The sequence below is a fragment of the Temnothorax longispinosus genome, chromosome 6 (assembly GCF_030848805.1).
Source record: "Temnothorax longispinosus isolate EJ_2023e chromosome 6, Tlon_JGU_v1, whole genome shotgun sequence".
Lineage (NCBI taxonomy): Eukaryota > Metazoa > Arthropoda > Insecta > Hymenoptera > Formicidae > Temnothorax > Temnothorax longispinosus.
In genome coordinates this window covers 4,596,635-4,617,078 of record NC_092363.1, presented here as the reverse complement: position 1 = coordinate 4,617,078, position 20,444 = coordinate 4,596,635, and the positions used below count along the sequence as shown (strand labels likewise).

The 20,444-nt window shown below is 42.1% G+C and overlaps 1 protein-coding gene across 1 annotated transcript in view; it reads left to right on the top strand.

Annotated features, from left to right (window-relative positions):
- The first annotated feature begins 630 nt into the window (after positions 1–630).
- Positions 631–20,444, top strand: part of Sema2a (Semaphorin 2a) — a 254,585-nt gene continuing 234,771 nt past the window's right edge. The window contains exons 1-2 of the mRNA XM_071781046.1: positions 631–913; positions 14,003–14,199. Of these exons, the coding sequence (XP_071637147.1) occupies positions 14,095–14,199 (105 nt within the window). The 5' untranslated portion in view covers positions 631–913; positions 14,003–14,094. The remainder of the gene's footprint in view (positions 914–14,002; positions 14,200–20,444) is intronic.

The window sequence follows — 20,444 nt, the reverse complement described above, 5'->3', positions numbered from 1 at the left end:
ACAGATAGATTCGGCGTGGGGGAGGGGTGAGTGAGAGAGAGAGGAATAGAGAGACGTGTGCGCGAGAAGTGCCCCAGTTTCGGTGCGGTCACATGTGGACGTCGAGCGGCGTAACGCCGCCGCGGTGGAGCAACGCGCCCAAGTTCGCGCCGAGATCGTTCTCTCTCGCCGTGCCGGCGTCGTCGCTCCGGGATTTTCGCGGTGAGAGAATTCGCAAGTGAGAATTCGAGTGGACACTCACCGCTCGCCGCGCGTGTGTGTGTATGTGCTGCGTGCGTGCTTTCGTTACGTGCGCGCGGGTGAATATCGCCATCGCCGCCGCGATCTCGCGCGAGCCACATCTCGCCGCCGAGGAGCGGCATGAAGTTGTCGCGCGACGTGATCGACGTGATCGCAGCGGAGACGAAGCCGGCGTCGCGCGACCGATGACGGTCGAGCGGCCCCGATCTCCCCCGAATCTCGAGCGCGAAGAAAACGCCGATTCCGGGAATCGCCTACCGTTAACGTTGACCGCGCGACGCACCGCTCCTCCTGTTTACGCGCGCGATCATGTTTACGTGACGACGTAAGGAGCCCGAGGTGCGAGGAGAACTGCGGGCGAGGGCGAGTATCGTGTCCCAGTCGGCGTCGTGTCGCGGAGCAAACGCGCGCGCGAGTGGCGGCGGTAGATTCGAAGAGGAGGCGAGCTTGCGTCGCATTCGCTAGCAAAAGCGGGAAAGCGGGAAAGCGAGCGCGATCAGCTCGATTAGTTCGTCGGTGACGTCGCGATTAACCGTCGGGTGAGTGTAAACCAACGAACGATCGTGCTATAGACTGAAAACCTCGGTGGAGCAGCGGCGGCAGCAGCAGCTCGCAATCGGAATCAGGACGGCAGCCTGGGACGCGGGATTCGCGTGAACGCGACATCGATCGAGTAAGTGCTTCAAGGTCTTGGCACGAGATCTTATCTCCGCGCGATAACCTGAAATCATTCATTCGCGTGGTAGCGAGACGAGAGTCGGTCAAATTGCGGACACGTCAATGAGCACGAATTCTCGTTTCGCGTCCGATGGTGTACTATAACGCCTTTCTGTTTGAAAAGTTGAACGCCATTGACGCAGTATTTGCATTTCTTTCGTACCTAAAGCCAACGCGAACGATTTTGAACGTCGTGCTACGTTCGTACGGCCGACAAAGTTTTTAGTCGCTGTATGCGACGTTGCGTTAATTAAGCTGCGTTCCAGAACCATGCTCTTAACGCTCGAGCGTCGTTCTATCTTTGTTACTTAACAGAAAGTTGGACAAGGGCAGAGCACGCTCTTTACGCTAAGAGTGTGGTTTTGGAACGCAGTCTTACAAAATAATCTGAGAGGAGTGTCGAAAAATATATTTTTGCGACTTTGTTTCATTAAGGAGCACTCGGACAATTGGTGTAATACGCGACTGCTAGTTGACGGAAGTGAGAAAATTAATAACTGTGTGAATTATACTATGTTTACGCGAGCGTTACTTCTGTAGTAACTTACGATATATCACTCGTTTACGCGGAGTAAATTATCGTAAGTTACTACAGAAGTAACGCTCGCGTAAACGTAGTATTAGTCATTTCTTTGCTTAGCTATCGGGCTTTATGATTTCCGTCGAGTTTGCTCCGAAATGTCGCATTGCGCTCGCGGGCTTAGATTGGTACTCGCTTTGATCCGCCGCGAAATTTTGGCCGTTGTTTACATGCCCCGTATGTATATATATATATACGGCATATGTATATCCGCTTGTGTGGTGGTGTTTGTTATTTCACACCTACGGATACCCATGCATACAGCGAGCGAAATAAAACAATAGCGGGGAGCGCTCCCGCGCCGCACGATTTTGAAATTCATTTCCATTGAATTATTTTTGTTATCGATATTCGATTAAATGTATACAAATGTTTACGAATATTTGCAAGAATTGTTATGATTATTTTGCGCGCGATATAAATACAATATAAATTTTCATCGCCGTTCAGCGCGTCTCATTAAACAATATCCTTGGCTTGTCGGTGTTTTTCGAGAGGAATTTCTCGTTCCGCTTAATTCCATACGTATACCCGGTGTATTACATAACTTTCTTCACACCAAAGCTTCTCCGTACGACGTCGGATTCGGAGTGATATCGACGATGGCGCGCGGGACGAAGAATGCGCTTCGACATCGGCTATCCTTCAACAGGGCCGTCTCGTGCCGTTATCCTACGCGTGCAGCGGGACAGCGTGTATTAAGTTATGGAGCTTCTATTGCGTCTATATGCTTTTGTATGCACATATGTACATGCCCCGGCATATACACATACGTAGTCCCAAAATGACCTACTCGCAATCTCTAATATATCTCGCGGCAAATATTTGTCCCTGTGTTCCCCGTTCCTGCTTATCCCTCGCAACATTCGCCTACGCATAATCCGTGCGCGCGTGTAACCGGCTATATTTCGGATCAATAAAACATGCGTGTATTTTATGTGTTTATATAAAATATAACGTTTTGCTGCGCGCCTCGCATCGCGATGTTGCATCCTCCAAAATGCTGGAACTGCACAATTTTTTCTCGCGCTGATGTATACGTGTTTTTCTTATTGCCAAATGCAAAATAGACGCAGCGCGCATTTGCACATTGTTTGTTTATGTATAGAAACGTCACATTTTTGGCGGAATATGATTTGATCTGGATTTTTTTTAAATGAATATTTCCGAAATTTTTCTCGCGCGTGGTTGCGCTCGCGACAGATTATTGCATCCACGTGTGCATGCCTTTTCTCTCTGTTTCGATCCCCCCCCCTTTTCGCTTTCGACCTGAATTCTTACTTCGGCGATTATGTGTGGGCTACAATGGCCTTTGTCGATTCTTCGTTTCGATCGTATCGCTTTTCTATCCCTTTTTTAAAGAGCGGATAGGGCGAACGTAGGGATAGAAGTTGACACGGCGTTCGCTCGATTACAAATGTGAAATCGATCTCTCATTGTCGTGGAATCGATGAGGCATGGCGCTGCTAAATCGATCTTCAGTAGATAGAGTCGAACGAACGAACGAACGGACGGTCCTTCTCATTCCCGACGAAGAACGAAGTCTCGTTAGTCACGCTGGTAATCAAGGCTTCGCTTCGATTTCTGTTCGAATTGCTTTTGGTGTTCTTCTGAAGAGAGGTCGAATCCTCGCAAAACGCGTGTAACTATCCGAGAACGTGTTTTATGCAAATCAGCCTTCTCGTTACGCAGAGAATTTGAATTTTGCGATGAGAGATATAAGTGGAACAAGTTCCACATGCTTTATGATTAAAAAATCTCGAAACTTATCGCGGATGCAATATTTGATCGCAAATCGTGAGATCGTGCCACGATTACGAGTCTCAATCGCGAGCTTGTTAAGAGTATTTCTCGAGCACCGAAATCGCGAGTTCTCGTATAATGTTGTCGAGTTTATTTTCGTGTCTTACGTAGAAATACGGTTAAGTAGTTAACCCAATTAACCCTTAATCGATCAAAGTATTAGCAAAATTACGAAGAAGATATCTTTATATACGCATTAAAAATATATAGGCTCAGTTATTGAGGGGTACATTAATGATCCTACATGTGCGTTTTGTGTTAGTAGCATCCTGACCAAAGTACCGGATTTATAATCAGTAATGTTCAGCGTGTTCCCTCTCGGCTCTTGCACGTCAATAACAATCGGGAAGCTGGCAATCTCCAAAGCTCAAACAGACAATCACTTCTAAATACAGTTCGAGGGTGTTTTGATTCGAAACACTCCAACACGGAATTGCTTTGGTCGCGGGGCTATTTAACCAGTGAACGATTTCAAAGTCGCTTGAAATGTTTACTCACGAGCGTGAAAGAGAGAAGGAGAGAGAGGAGGAGAAAGAGAAAGGGGTGATGGGGAGAGAGAGAGAGAGAAAGAGAGAGAGAGAGAGAGAGAGAGAGGAGTGATAGGAAAAATGCAGAACGAATGTGAGAATACGTTAAGAAACGTAGAAAAGTCGAAATTTAGGCATGCTTTTAATTTTGATATATATAAATGTAATCGACAGATAGTAAACGCGTTAAATTTTGGATTTGTTGTATTATTCGTCATATTTCGATTAATATTTGTTATATACGCGCTTCGAAGAATTACAGACAAAATATCGTACAAAGATTAGAACAATCGTTTTGCTTGTAAACGTTTTTTATCGCGTCCGTATCTTAAGAATCTTGCTTGCATCGTTATTCGTTCGTTAACTCGTTTGCAAATCGTAAGCTTCTCTGCTGGATAATTGCATACTTGTAAATGCTGTTTCACACGACTATATTAAATTTTGAGATTGCTCGGTTAAATCTGATTTGTACGTACATTCGTTCTCTCGTCGATGTCTTTGAATGTCTATTGTGAAAAGTTCGACTAGAGTACTAGAGCAAGAAGAAAATGTGTGTTTGCGGGAGCGTGTGTACGTGAGGCTGTGTGGGGAAAGTTTATTTAATAGGAGTAGTACAAATACGATTGTCGCGCCAGTTTCCAAGCTGTCGCTGCATTCCAATCGCAAACTCGCTCGTACATGAAACCGGTATACACTTCTATTCCCATAGATATCATACCGAGTACAGAGGTATTGGAAAATAATGAAGAGGTTCGCCCTCGGCCAGCTGTTGAGTCACCGCGTGGTACGATGGCGGTCTGTCGATGACAACGAGGTAATTACTTTTAAAACAGTAGACGTGCAAATGAACGGCGGTTTAATCTGTCGATAATATCCCGGGCATCGTTACCATTTTTATTTCTCTTCTCCCCCCCCCTCTCTCTCTCTCTGCGTTCCAACGGTAGCGGCTACCGACCGCGCACAAATTCTCCGCGCAGATTTAATCCGCTCAGAAAGATTGCTGTATACGAGCAAAACGAAATAGTTTTTTTCACTGTTGGCGGATTAAATCCTCTTTTTTGCTTTTCGATCGCGGTTTTCGACATGCAACTATTCCCAATTAAAACGAATCCCAAAAATAGTTGTCTCTTGACTCGTGCCACATTTACGTGACTTTTGCTGAATTAAGAAAATTTAGCGAATTGAAAAAGAGTGATTATATATAAACGTGCTTATACTCTCTTTTAATTTTTTTTTACAGAAATGTTAACTGTTGAAAATTGCATGTACTTATCCGAGTTATCAGTCACTTATAACAGCTATTGTTTTATTCGAAGTTAATGGTCGTTGTTGCGCGAGCGAACTCTCTTATATTGTCATTTTTCCACTGCTACGTCGACAAACCGGCGATGTTATTGCGACAAAAACAATTTAAGGCCTGGCAGTGGCGTGCCTCTCGATAAATCATGACTTATTGAACGCGTAGCTCAGTTTTGAAGCTCACCCACGGGGCTATGTCGCTTGTGCGCCGTGATACGTCATAAGTCACAGCTGGTAGCACGTTGCGACGACGTCACCCCCTAGCCCAGGGGGTGTGTTTCTTCCTGCTTGCTACCCTGCCGGTTTTCTCCGTGGATTCAGCCCCACGGTAGCTCGGCCTAGATGTAATAGTCCCATTAACCGGTTCTGTATCTTAGCAACCCAACCCCCGCTACCCTTACGGGGTCGTTTATTGCGCGCTATGATTGATACTGTAAAATATGGCGTTCTCCACGAACGACGGGATGCAGGCGTTGCTCTTTCGGCTTATCGTTGGGGGCCACTCAATCCCGCGCGAACAGTGCGGATTTACAGATGTAAGGGTGCGGAAGAAAGCAGCCGCCGAAACACGCCATTTATCCGCATGCCCGCCATCGGATAGCCATATTTCTTTTGACCACCGCGATATAAGAAGGACGATTAATATCGATGCCGATGACATGGAGTTCATACATCATCCGCGCAGCTTCAAGGTTTGTTCGGTCGGGAAATGATCTAATTACTGGAATTTCAAGACAAATGAGAGATCACGATAAGATTTCACTTATGGCCTTTGAAGAAGTTTCTGTTATACGCACTGTAATTTATGCGGTCTCAAAATATACGAGGAGTTTCGGTCGGTTACCATTACGGTGGGAAATGTCATTTTTCATTACAACTAGTTTCTCCTTGTCCGACCGATGCCGAAAAGAGTCGAGCGGCTTAATAACGATGTCAACTGTGACAGACAACCGCGCGCTGTTTCGTGCGATAACGCGCGAGCGAGCGTGCATAAGCTTTGTTTGTGTTTAGCGTGTGTTTGCCCGAACAAACGTATGTACGACTGGCTCGGCGCGACATGATAGATCGCGAATCGTGCGCTTTTTTGTCGCAGTAGCGTGCCATCGTACCTTCCCTCTTTCATTCATAAATCACATGCCACGTGGACATTTACCTTGAACCTACTTTCGCCGCGAACAATAATCTCCGCGTCTGTCATTAAAAATCGCGTCGGGGGTGCCGTTAGTCCGGGATCATGAAGAACCCCCAAGAGGCGCGACGGAAGATATCGTGACAGCTTAAACCGATCTCCTGGTGGCACGCGTGTACGAATACCTTGAAATCCCTGTAGTCGTCGATCAGCCCTAATTCCCGTACATCGCGTGGTTATAGGATATTGTGGATAAAAGGGCGTAATGCCTTCTGCGAATGCAGGCCGTTATGGCGGTGCAATATGCGGGTAATCCAAATATATTGCGAGACCAATGTACGCGGGGCCGATTCACGATCGATGCTACTTTCCAAGCGTGAGAGTGTGTAATAATTGCTTCCTTGGAATTTTCTTTTTGAACGAATATATTACAGTTGCATTTTATAAAAGAAAAAAAAATGATTAAAATTAGTAGGACAGATATAAACATTTATATGATATGAGGCATTAAAAGATGGAAAGAAAATTGAGTGATGCTTTCTTGAAATTTATGTTATAAATTCGTAATTCCTCATAATATTATTCGTTATAATATTATATATTTCTATGCTTTATTATTTTGCTGCGGACTAATATATGATCTATGATTTTTGCTAAAGGAAAATGGGGCAGTTATTTATAAAACAGATCCCGTTGAAAAATACGTAATTCTCAGATGCGAGCAGTACCGCGGGAACGAAGCGTAATATGAATGAAGTAGATTACATGCAAATGAAGAATCGATGCAGATTGCGGACGGCAACTAGAATTGCATTATTCTCTTTCTATCCGACAAATATGCGTCATCATTCAACGTGTGCAATAGAACTACATTTCTGCGCGCTATTGGTGGACAATGGAAACCGCGTCTTCTTGATCGATATATTATAATGTATCGATCAAGAAGATATACTATGGCTGGTGATTGTCCGTGACATAGTTGTCTCTGCGGCTCTTCACCTCGATATTATAATCATTTTTCACGTTACTGCCACACGTGTGCTGCAGTTAACGATAATATTAGATGGCTCAGTGGAATATTACTCTCATTTCTTCGGACGCACGTTTGTTTCATTGTACCTATGCCCGGTATTTATAGTTGGATCTTATATTTAAGTGCAATCTTAATATATTATGAACCAATTATGAACCAATTACCGTGTTAGCATCTTAAGATATTACTTAAGGCTGTTTTGAAATAAGATCCGACTGTCCGATTATGAATATCAGTCTAGAACTTTTAATGCATCACCATTGACCTCGATCAATCATTTTTCAACGCTATATTACACAATACTTTTACGGCCGATAACGACTCGCCGCAGGAAATATCTGCTCGATCTATCGTCGTTCAATTATGGTACACGTTAGCAGATACAACAGAGCACGTTATAGAAACATCTGACGTTATTGTTCATCCTTCGCAATATCCATGGAAACACCACAATTCGTTATTTTCGAAACCTCCATCTTTTGCTTTTGATAGGCAGGACGATAGGGCGGTGTGCGGGCAGTGAAATATTTTTTTTCTTCCTTCGCGGATGTAATTCCCTGTACAAATGGAGGTTGTTCCAGGCGAACTCTCGGGTCACGTCGACGACCTAACTGTTCTGACACTAACCCAACCTTTTATACGAAGGGTTACCGCGCGAAAGTTCAAGAGAGAAAGAGAGAGAGAGAGAGAAAGAGAGAATCCATAAGCCATCCACCCCCGCTTCCTTCACGACCACCCATAATGCTCTCTTCGTCTTTCGCTCTCTCTTCGGACTAGCGTCTGCACGGAGTTGACTATCTTGAATCTTGTCTCCAGCTTTTCAGCTGAGAAGCTCACACATCCACGAACGCTATTTCATTTGATATCGCATTTACCGTTTATATCTAACGATAAACAAATATTTATTTTCTGATACATGTGATATATTATACTTATATATACATATAAATTGGAAATGCGTTTGTGTGAATTTGATGTTAACACGACAATCATTACGTAATGCACGTTCATATTTCATGTCTCTCAATTAATTAATTATATGATATATATGATGTATTTGATATATATGATATATTAGGCACACGGTATATATAAGTTTTTGCTAGCTAATTAATTAAAAGTACGACCGAAAACCTTAATCACTTGATATTACTCGTGACTCTTAGTAATTATCGAATGACGATCATTATCTTTAGAATACTGGACTGAACTTTTGATAATTACTCTCTCTTTTGCTTTTATACATATTAACTAATATCTCATCCAATTTCCTGAATAACCAATATCTCATCTTTTTGGAAACCTCAGGGCATAGTATATAGTTTCTGTATTCATGCTGTACTGCGTTATCGAATTTTTTTTAGAATTGACCGAATGTATTTACAGACGGAGTTCATTAATACACTTTGTTTCTGATGGAAAAAACATATAGAGTATCTGTACTTTTTATCGACAGCGTACTTCGTGAAAATGGGATATCGAATCTAACGACGAGGTCAATGCTTTAATGAATATGCATCAACGTATAAAAAAATATTGTCCGAAAATATGTGCATTTCCATAATAAAATATTATTTTTCTCAATGTTACTGCATACGCAGTTACTACGTAAAAATCCATATTCAACGGATTATTATTCCTATTTAAAAATAATAGCTTTCCAATATGTTATAAGAAAAGAAAATCGATTCATATCTCTCCAGCAAATTTGCGCTGTTAAAATAACTATTCTTTTATATATTCATATGATAAGAATTTCCAGAATATTTATTCGGTAATTTTTCTGTAATAGTAATATCTCTAACGTCAACATGCACGACGTTGAATTATATCAATCCACGAACTGACGAGGACCCATGATATTTTACTGTCACGAGATTATTAATTTTAGTTTCAGATAGTATGTAATTATTTCGTCCGAATATGTTTCTTAGCAAGGTTTTTATCTCCATGGCTCATTTCCTGCGTTAAGGACAATTTCACTAGATTTGAGTAGAACGAGTTCACGCCCCTCTCATAAATCTTTGTCTTTCTTGAGCCTGAGAAGATCTGATTGGCGGCAATTTCCTTCGTGCTCCTTTCGTCGTTTCCTTTCCGTCAGCATCTGATCCTTCTTTCTTGGTTGTGCACAACGGTCGTGCGAATTTAAAATATCACCGAAATACATACCCTAATATATATACACGTAACGAAATGTCAGTACCGCTCAAAGTACGGTAATTTAATCGCAATACTCTGAAATTAGCAGTAGCACCTGCCGGTTTTAACGTCATAAATATTACGCACAAATTTCGGTTTATTCAGCGATCTACGAGGCGCAGACGTAGTTCTGTAATTATCGTGCTGTCTTTCTTATCGTAGAAACTTTACGAAAACGCGGGACATGTCGTGCTCGTAATGAGCTCTCCGTAGCGGCTTAAGGCACTGCGACGGCTCGGTGAAGAAAGTTAGTTATTTACTCGCCAGTGCTCTGACAGCTCGTTTACGTACGCAACGCTATTTCATTTCCTAGACGTTTCCGGATAGGCACTTTCGCGGGCAAACACATTAAGGCGCGCCCGACTGCTGTTCCAGATCTCCGGCAGCTCTTTCAGGATACTTGATTTTACGATCTCTGATCTACCTTCCTTCCACTTAGTTTAACTTCGCTTGATTGAGCCACCTTTTGCAAACACGTTAACTTTCGGTTGACTTAATAATTTGCTTCATAAATCCGTGTTTAAATCGTAACCGATTGTTCAAACATATATCTTGGAGAGGAATTGAGGCGTAACATTGTAAAATAATGTTAAGTGCCTACGGGGTGCCTATACGGTGATTTGACTTTAAAGATTTCTGTGTTTTATAATAGTCCTTTTAATTTTGATTTTGTCGTTGATGGACACTACTTGTAGATGAAGTATAGCGTGTATATGTAAAAATATTTCGGTGTATTTTCGAATTTACAAATATAAACATAATTATTGAAAATCCATCATGACCTATTTCCTCGAGAAACGATCTCGAGTCAAGAAGGATATCGAAGTAATTTACGTCACGTGTCCCAATAAAAACTTCGCGTGTGGAAGAAATTTGTTCAGCACTCGATCTACGAGTTTTGATGTCGGTGAGGGGAGGAAATTTGAGATGTTCCGTTTCCGTCCAAGGAATAATTGTCCGAGATTCCGGTCACGAGTCACCGGAACTGAGAGCCGTTAAGCCGGAACTAATTGAACTGTTGTTAAGGGGAGGCGGTCAGAGGTGAGCGCAAGGGTGCTGTAACTTGGGTATTATAGAGATTCTCTGACAGCGTAGCACCAAATCCCCGGTGATAGATCCCGCGACATGATGGCCTGCAACGCCCGGAATCATTAATACAGTCTGTAAATTTTCGAGAGTTTAAGCATCGGATATTTTAACATCGATGCAAATCCGATCATCTATGCGAGCTTTAACAAATTCAAATTTGTATCTAGTATAACGTGTACAGTTAATATATCTTCTTTTTTTCTTGTAACATAAATAATTTTATCGGTATTTACTTGCGAGATGATACGATCAGTGAAGCGAATTGTCGTACTCAATTCTACTAAAACTTTTACTTTTCCTCACTTTTATACTACTACCACAACTGAATCAAAAATATATTCACGGTTCGAAAAAAGCCATTTAGCCACTGTATACACTATGACTGAGAGTTCTCATCAACGAGTTGGAAAAAAAGCGACGACGTTGACAGAAATGTGGCGGAGGTGAACTGCGACTGGATTTTTGTTCCACAGCTGGAGAAAAACATTACACAGCGCGAAACTCTTGACGGCTGGCACGATGGTTGTCTGGCAGCCACCCCCGTGATCTGGATTCGTTCACGTGAATGACGGAATCCGCCGTACACAAGTAGATGTAATATTTTCGTAAGAGATGCTACGTTACTTTTGAGCGAGGTGCGGCATGCAGCGAGCCCGGTGAAGGTGCAAAAATAAAATAAGAACAAATGAGAGAACCATTTCAGTCTGAATGAGTGTACACAATCACTGACTGTGAAGACAACTAGAGGAAGGAAGAGGAAAAAAGATAGACGAAGAACACGCTCGGAAACAAAAGGATCTGGCGTCTTCCTGTTTCGTACTTTCCGCGTGCTGGTCTGCGTTATTCGCCGAGGGTGTGAATGCCAGTACTTCGGTAAATGCTTTTCGCCGGTTCGCACAAAGTTCGCACTTGCAAGAATGTACGCATGGAGGAAGAATGGAACTGTCCACGTATATGCAGGTTACGTTTGTTTTGTAATGGAACATCGTAGGTTTTGGTCGCTTTTTATGAAAAACTTATGAAAAGTTTTTCGATTCGCGTATTCTCGTATTTTTCGATTTCCCGTAGTATATTGAAATTTTCCTATCTATATCTTATATGTATATATTTAAATTATAGAATTCCGAAACATGTTTACACGGAGTTATTTAGTTCTTTATAGAAAATTACAGATCTCTTGATGAGATTGGATTTTACATGACCGCGGAAGAGTTAATTACAGTACGCGTGCCTGCATAAGAGGTGTCTGATCGCGCGGCGACTCACGTTGCCTCTAATTCGGATTTACGAGCGAAAGTCTGTACGGTCAGATACGGAACTGTGTAGCTCCGTATCTGGCGGGGCAGATAATTGTTTTCCACGCCGTTGTACCGGAAAAGCATATGTCTGATGCGGAGAGCGCGCGAACATCATCGTGGAAAAAGCAACCAGATATCATTGTCAAGGGCGAAGATGAGACACGAAGTGAAGTTCGATGGCGATGACATTCACGTACACATGTAGACATGTAGACACGCTGCACGCAGACACGCAAGCACGCGTGGTTAGGTAAGAAAGGGTGTTGAGGGGAGAGGGGGGGCGTTAGGTTGGGCGTCTGGTCCCATTGTCCATATACGTGGATAGGCTGTCTCTTTACTGAATGCAAGCCCGAGTTTTTCTGAAGGGCGGCGGAATACCAGGGGGAAAGGGTGGGAAGGTTGTACAGAGGGAAAGGCGAAGGGCGTGAGTCGCCTAGGGGTGACTCGGCCGACGACGCGACCCCCGACGCGACTCTTCGTCGCGCAGACAGCAGACTAGAGGGGCGTGCAGGTATTTTCCAACACCCCGACAAACCACGGACTGCACCACTTTATCGTTACGGGATCTTTCACTTTCGATTGTCGCACGCGTCGCGTACGATACTCCAACGTTATTCAAGATACACAGTGTAATATTATTATTTTTTTCTATTAATGCGGGACGTTATGAAAAAATGTATGAAATACGGAAATGTAATAAATATGAATTACGTTTTTGTTTCTTAAAGAACTATCTTTTAATTTGATAAAGTTCTTGATATTTTATACTTTTTTTTTCATATAAACCACGTTAAAAAACTAATTCGATATATGTACAGACCTAAAGAGAAAAATACTGTTTAGCTTATACACGCTATGCAGCTTTCCATCTGTTTATTCTAGCGGTGCTATACATCATCATAACATGTAATTAACTTACATTACACAGCCCGTTGTTCCAGAGGCAGGTACATAGTCGTATTTCGAAAAAGAACACGTTAATTTTCTTCGTTGAATTTACATTTCCTTAATTATTTCTTTTAATTATACCATAATTATTTACGTATAAACGCAATTCAACGGTGTTCGTATCAAGATACGATCAGTGAAAAATATATATAAGTAATTCTAATCGTTGATATACCGAAACTCATCAACGGACATGCTTAATCGCGTTGTTTTATCGTAAAGAGTCTGGAGATATGGATCCTACTTTGTCGTATACTCGGACGTAACCGAAGTACTCAAGCTCTATAGGGCAAGTCGTCTCATCAAAGAAGACGGAGAACGGCGGGGGATCATAGTCATCTCGCTATCCCCGTTCTATCTCACGAAGTAGAGTACGTGCAACTACTTTCTTCGCGCTTCCTTCCCTTTTCCCGGACTGGCTTGACTATCCTTCCCGTCGACTTGATCTCCCCGCTCCCGCTTTCCTCATTCCGCCTTGGACGCGCTCTACGATCACCAGAGGCGCGGCAGTTTTGCCGATTTAAGGTTGTCGAAGTTATAAAGCTTCTCAAGCGTTCCCTCGGGTTCGCAAGTTTTCTTGAAAGTCCTCCGTTCTCTGGCTACCCATCTCTTTCGCCTCTCCACATTCCCAGCTCGCAGCCTTTTTCCTTCACGATTACCTGTAACGTGTCAAAGGAGTAATTTTCCTGTTTCGTGTTCCAAGTTTCTCTTGGTTACTTACTTATAAGCGGAGATAATGCTCGCTGCAGCTCCACCATGGGAGAATTTTAAGTTGTCGAATTTTACGTATCCGCGGACTGACATCAGAATTATGAAGAATTCTATACCCTCGTATAAACATACCGTACGTATATTTCGGCATACGTTCTTATTGATGGATCACCTGTGCTATATCTAGTTGGCGTGGAGGAAAGTTTGAAATTTTGAATAGCAAACTTTATGCATCTTCGCTATTTACGTGGTTGTATATGTAGAGTTGTTCAATCTAGGAACTCTTTAAATTTCCTTTGCAGTAAACTCTTGAAACATTTTATATTCATTTTTAATACGTTCTAAACAAAATCGAAAACGTTTGCAATGTTTAACAGTATGAAATTATTCAAGTTGATATCTAATCAATCGTAACGTTTCTGTTCTCAGATATGTTGCCCACAATTGAACGTTGCTGGTTTGTCGGGATAAGAATGTTGCTGCGTCGACGCAAGTGCGCAGTGTGACGACCATCGGATTACATGCGATGGAACGATTGTTTTAAAAAGGAACGTGCAGCTCTCACAGTGCAAGCGCGAGGGATCGTGTGTTACACGCCGTCATCGAGAGGGAAGTCGACGATAATGGTGAGTTCATCTTTTCAGCGAATTTCTGTGCTACTTTTACTGTTTTGTCGACGAGTCATTATTTTCCGTTCATGCGAGCTCGGCGCATTTGAATGTGAATTACCGGTTATTACCGCGAGTTTTCCGTCGTGGATCAGGATCAACGACCGAAGCCGTAGGGATATTCGACGAGTATTACGGGTTTTGCAGTCGGCTCTCGCGCAAACGCGTTCTTGGTCATGGGACGGTTTTTCAATTTGTCACTTCTTTCGCACCATTGCATCGGGCAAAATAATGATTCCTTTGAAACGTGGTTTCTTCCTAAACGGGCGCTACGTGACAATGAATCCGTCGTAAATACACTTTCCAATCGGACCGTGTGCATTTGAAATCGTTCGATCAGACGCCTCGTTGAGTGCACGCTTACGACGTACGTGATACGATCGTAGTGTCGACTGTGAAGATCAAAAAATCATAAATACGAAACGAGTTTTATATTCTATAACTCGCGAACCAGCAGAGGAAAAAGGAGATGCTGAGAATCCAGTATCTCGCGCGTTTGTGAACATTCTTGAGACATTTGTAAGGAGGATCATGTCTCGAAGATATAACATATTGACAAAGGATTGAAGTTACAAATGTAGCTTTCTTTGGAACGATAGAAGATCAAACGCCCGGAATCAAACATGCAATACGTAATAGTAGATATCATGACACGATTTTTCTCTCGATTCGTGATACTTTTGAGCAATTGTTATTATATGTCGGTCGCAATTGACGCGATATTTATTACTCTCACTCATTTATAACACACATGTTCTATTTGACAACTGACGGTGGCAATCAAATTAGTTACATATCAATTTAATCAATGCGCGCATCCGATATTACGTTAATGCGTTACTCCACACACTGTCAGGCGAAATATATTTTATTGATTTTATCTAGAACGACACGTGACGCGATATACATATACTACAGAAAATCCACAAGAAAGATATTTCTGTACATTAAAGAGAAAGAGCCCAATGCACAAGGAAATGAGAGCTCGTATCTCATTTGTGCGCCGCACACTGCGTGCACATTCTCTCGCACGAACAAATATTAAATCTAGAAGATACTCGCGGTTCGCTTTCCGTTCCTTCTAGAGCCGGCAACCAGGAAAAAGACTGCGGTGCTTAAAGAACAGGATAGTGTTTAGAATAACGTGGAACATTAAGCTTGACAAGCGGACAAAATCTCTACATGGTCTGAATATTTAAAGTAAAATCCTCAGTTCCGTGTTTCACAAAAGTATGCATCGCGAAACGTGCGGTCACGGTAAATGTGAGAGTCGTAAAGTGCGGTCACCAAGTGTACGGCAACACTCATTTGGGATGGACGCACGTGCGTCGTTCGAGACCCCACCGAGAACTTTCGCTTTTGCTTAATCGACTAACATAAGTTCACGAGTGGGAAAACTTGCGCGCGTCGGCAAAAAAATTCGGTGACATCGCACTAAGTACCGTTAGCTTATGTTGCGATCGATTGCGATCCACCCTCGTCGAATTTCCAGTATTTGATATATGTAAAGCTATTTTCTCCGACGCGCGCAAAACGTCCTTCCACGAGGGGCGCAGCAGAAATTATTGTAAACCCTCACGAATATTTCCACCTATTTCGCCGTCCTTTCTTTTTTTGTCTCTCGAAGAATCCTCGCGCGTATATTTCTTTCTTGCTTCGAAGGAAAAAATATCAGACGGGATATGAGAAGCTTTGTATGATTTAACGCGTACGTTTTGCTTCTGTTGCTGCAAAGGAGATGGGGCGGGATTCAATCGACGTTATCTCCGTGAAGCTGTTGGTGCGACGAACATCGCACAAAAGCAACAGGAAGAAATCGTCTTCGCATTCGTACAAAGATAAAATTAATTGTTACTATTTTATGAATTTCTACTCTCTCGGAAACGCTTCCACCGTCGACAACACGTTCGCCGCGGTATATACACAGAGAACGGATCGATCGTGCGTTAACTGAACGACGATTTCAACGGGCGCCAATTCGTCATTATGCAAAGCCGTACGCATAGAAAGCACTTGGAAAGAGTCGTTTTAATTAATTAAAACAACGCGACGAATTCACGTGTTCGCCGCTGACAGTTCCAATTTAAAGTCGGATTATTCGAAATACTGTGGATATCGACAGGCGGAGATTTGCATCTCAAATGCGAATGTCCTTAACGTTGCTTCCGGCAAGCAGACATACGCTTGCGTTTTATCGCAAAAACTCTCTAATTGTAACGGTACTAAAACGAACAATAAGCAAATCAGAGATATTTTTAATTTATTGTAAGCCACATATTCATAAAGAATAGAATATATTCGTTTTATCTTTTCTGATAGCAGGTTTTTAGTTTAGCAGAAAAAAAGAGAAACAGAGAAAAGTTATAATTTTTTAATATATTCATGTATCCAGACCGTAATCTTCCCATTCTCTTTTGTACATACAATTTATGTTTTATTGTTATTTATGTCTTATTGTTATTCATACAAGTTTACGATTTTTACATATTTTCCATATTACTATATTTCTTTTCATAATAGTTATGGGCAAATATATGCCGCGCGCATGCGCCGTTGAGTAAAGCATATAGCCAAAAAAATGCTCGGTATTCCTACGGTTAACCTTCAGAAATTTATATCAGCCGGTCGCAACGTCGACCCGATATTACCGATTATTTCGCCAGAATTAATAACGCTGTCATTTTCCCTAATAACGGTAATAAACGCGTTTTACATCCCTGACGCGGTATTCACAGAAGCATGGAAATTCTAGACAGCAATTGCGCTTCGCGAACGTAAAACGACACGCCGATTACATTAGAAATACGTTCCATTCTCTGAACGCGCGCGGAGCAGCACACCGACTACCCATCGGTAGTCGGAGGTCGCCCCACGTGCGTTCGTTGCCCCGCAGGAAATTGCACATGCAAATCGAGCTTTTTTCTTACGCGGCAGCGTAACCATCCCGTCTCCAAAGCGAACTTTACGTAATTTATGAGAGCGCTTCAGCATTTGAATAGAAGCGCAGTGTGCCAGCAAATAAGCGATTTAATCCGTGACTAAGACCGCACAAGAAATTGCATCGAATTCTGAATAAAGCGAGTCACTTATATTTATGACTGATATTCACAAAGGAAAGAATTCGGACGATAAGCGTGTAAAATAAATACATTTAAACTATACTTTGAGTGTGTAGCTATAAAACACTCGCTAAAACACTTTCTGCCACTAAAGTAAAGGACGTTTTTTTTTCGGGGAAAAAAAGAAAGACATTTTTTTAACCGAGATCGCATAGAAAGGCAACAGTATTCAAAGAGATACGATACGAGACTATCGAGAAAGCGAATAAACAAGCTGAAAGATGGAGAAAGAAATAGCTAGCCACTCCGTGCATGGCTGCAAATGAGGCCGCAGATGTGCTGGGCGATAAGAGATGATAGAAAGCATGGTTCGTGAAAAGAGCCATCGCGGTAGTTCTTCGCGGCGAAGGCACCGAACGGTCGGTGCTGGTGCAGCATAGCGCATCTACGAAACGCTTCTGCCACTATACTGCGAATAAGCATTCGTTCGCATAAGGAAGGAATGCACGTGTACGGTGTGGAAGGCACCACGAGCATTCCGCTTTATGCGATCGCGCGTTCAAATCATCCTAACGAAGTGGCTGAGTTTCGCAATTTACTGTCAAATGGTCTTTGCTTCAGCAGCTGGAGCGTGCTAAATGTAAATCGTGGGAAGAACGGTACCGCGAATGAGAGAAACTGAAGTTGAGAATCCCCGCTGAAGGAAGAAATCTGCTTTTAACGATTCATGATCGTCTCAAGCGCAAAATTCATGATCATCGTCTCTCATAACTTTCTATTTTACATCGTACTAGAATTTATATAAATAGTCATTTATACATTTAATGTCTATTGAATTCACAATCGTGGTTAAATAAAAGAAACCATTTTCGCAAGCGATCTTGAAATAGATGCCGATGAGTATTTAATCGACAACCTTGAGAGAGAGAAGATGAAGGGAGAGCCTTCAAGATTTGCCATTCTGGTAATTGAAACCTGGCGTGAGCCTCGAGGCAAGGAACGCTTAATAGCCAAAGTTAGTCGCGTTTCTATGCAAATTAAATGCTTACAGCCATCGAGAGGTGAGCTACGTGGGGTGGCGATGGCGGTGGCCGTTTCCCCCTCGCTGTTTATCTACCGGGAGGTTCTTGGACGACTCGCAACGTAAATAGTTAGTGCCTGTGGGCTGCGACGAACGGCCAACGTGTGCGGAATAACGATAAGCTTCTAACGTTGCTGAACAAGGAGCCATATTTATGTGTCTCGCATGTTCCACGTTTTTCTTTGTCCACCAACCGCCGCTAAAAGCGTTCCGAAGTTTCGACGTGTACCCAGTATGCGCATTAACATCGCAAAACAACGCGTAAGCCCCCCCAGAAAAGCTTTATGCGAAACAACTCGATCCAACTAATATCTGAGTATTTCTTCCCTATAGTAAACATAAAGAGAAATCCGCGCAGGTGTTCGCGATATTTCGATTAACAGCTCAAAGACATCAAAAAAAATTCTTACGCGTGAATAATCTTGCACTCAACGCAATATGCGTAATACTGTGAGTAAAACAAGTACGTGTAACCCCATCCTCGACCTAGGGTTGACCAGCAAGGACTTCTGTTTACACTTAGCTTTATTGCTTTCCGGACAAATGCGCACCGGCTGAGTCAGCCTGACATTAAAACCTTTTTCGTGAGGTGTGACTATCAATTGTCGCTGATCAGGTTGCGAATGAGACAAATAAGGACGTCGGAAGGCCACCTTGCAAACGATTTTTCATTGTCCCCTCACTTACTCCGCCCTCACAAAGCCTTCCGTCTTAAAACACCCCGAACTATATACGCGGCATATGGGACTCGGTTAAGGCTCGAGGCTACACGCGCCACGTAAAACATGCGAACAAGTAATATTCGTCTTTCCACGCAAGGTAGAATAGGAAGAGACAACGATAAGTATCTAGTCGATGGAGTGTCATTCTCACACGATCGATCGATATACGGTCGACCGCCACCCGACATGAGCGGGTTAATAACGAAAGTACGGCAACGAGGGCAACGCAGCCCTTTGCGGTGTATCTCACGTACTGGCAGCACGAGGTCCGAGGGAGTCAAACATTTCGGGAATCGCATAAATTTTGCAAACGAGAGGGTGTTTCTGCGAGAGGGTTAATAGATATTCGTCTCTGAATTGGGTTATCGCTAAAGCAATATTTTATGTACCTTTTTGGGCTGAACACATGATATTATTTGATATCATAGAATATAATGTGCTTTCTATAAAGGATAAATAATTAGAAATCGTTTATCTTTTATAGCATAAAAAAAATTTATACAAAAAGAAATAAATACGAGACGAACGCATAGTAATCTTTTTGTCGAATATCAAACAGTTTTTTTATGCGTACAATAATAACTATTTGCTTATAAAGAAAGTAGTTTATTAATATTTCGAAAAAAAATTGTTTGTAATATTATGGATCAATTTTAACAGATTTTTTTATGCGTACGATAATAACTATTTGCTTATAAAGAAAGTAGTTTATTAATATTTCGAACAAAAAATTGTTTGTAATATTATGGGTCGATTAAAGTTCTAATTTTAAATTAAAACAAAGCTTCCTCTATGAGGAAGCAAAATTATTATACTCATTTTTTTAAATCGATCTCGTATCTGTGTCCGCGATTCTCGCCGCGATTTTATACAAATAATAAATTGTATGAATATATCGTTATGTTTCAAATGCAACGAAGCCTATTTTACTCTCTGGCAGTTTAATAAATGTTTAACAATTTCACACACATACGTATCTCTTATGCTAGGTCTACAATGCGAGTCGTAAAGTCGTGAGTCGTAAGAATTGACCAATCACAATCGAATTTGAGGAGAATAATCGACTGTGATTGGTCAATTCTTACGACTCACGACTTTACGACTCGCATTGTAGACCTAGCATTATTGCATTACTACTTTTCCTTTTTTCATAGAAAGGTATTGCTGGGGATATTGCAATAAATTATAAATGTAGCGTTTATAGAATATATATATATATATATATATTACCAATGAGTAGATTAGATTAGCTTTATAAACATAATAGCGAGCAGGCAAACCAAACCTGAAAGATAATCTAAAGGTTTATGCCAGCACAATTGCGTGCTCCATCAATCCAAT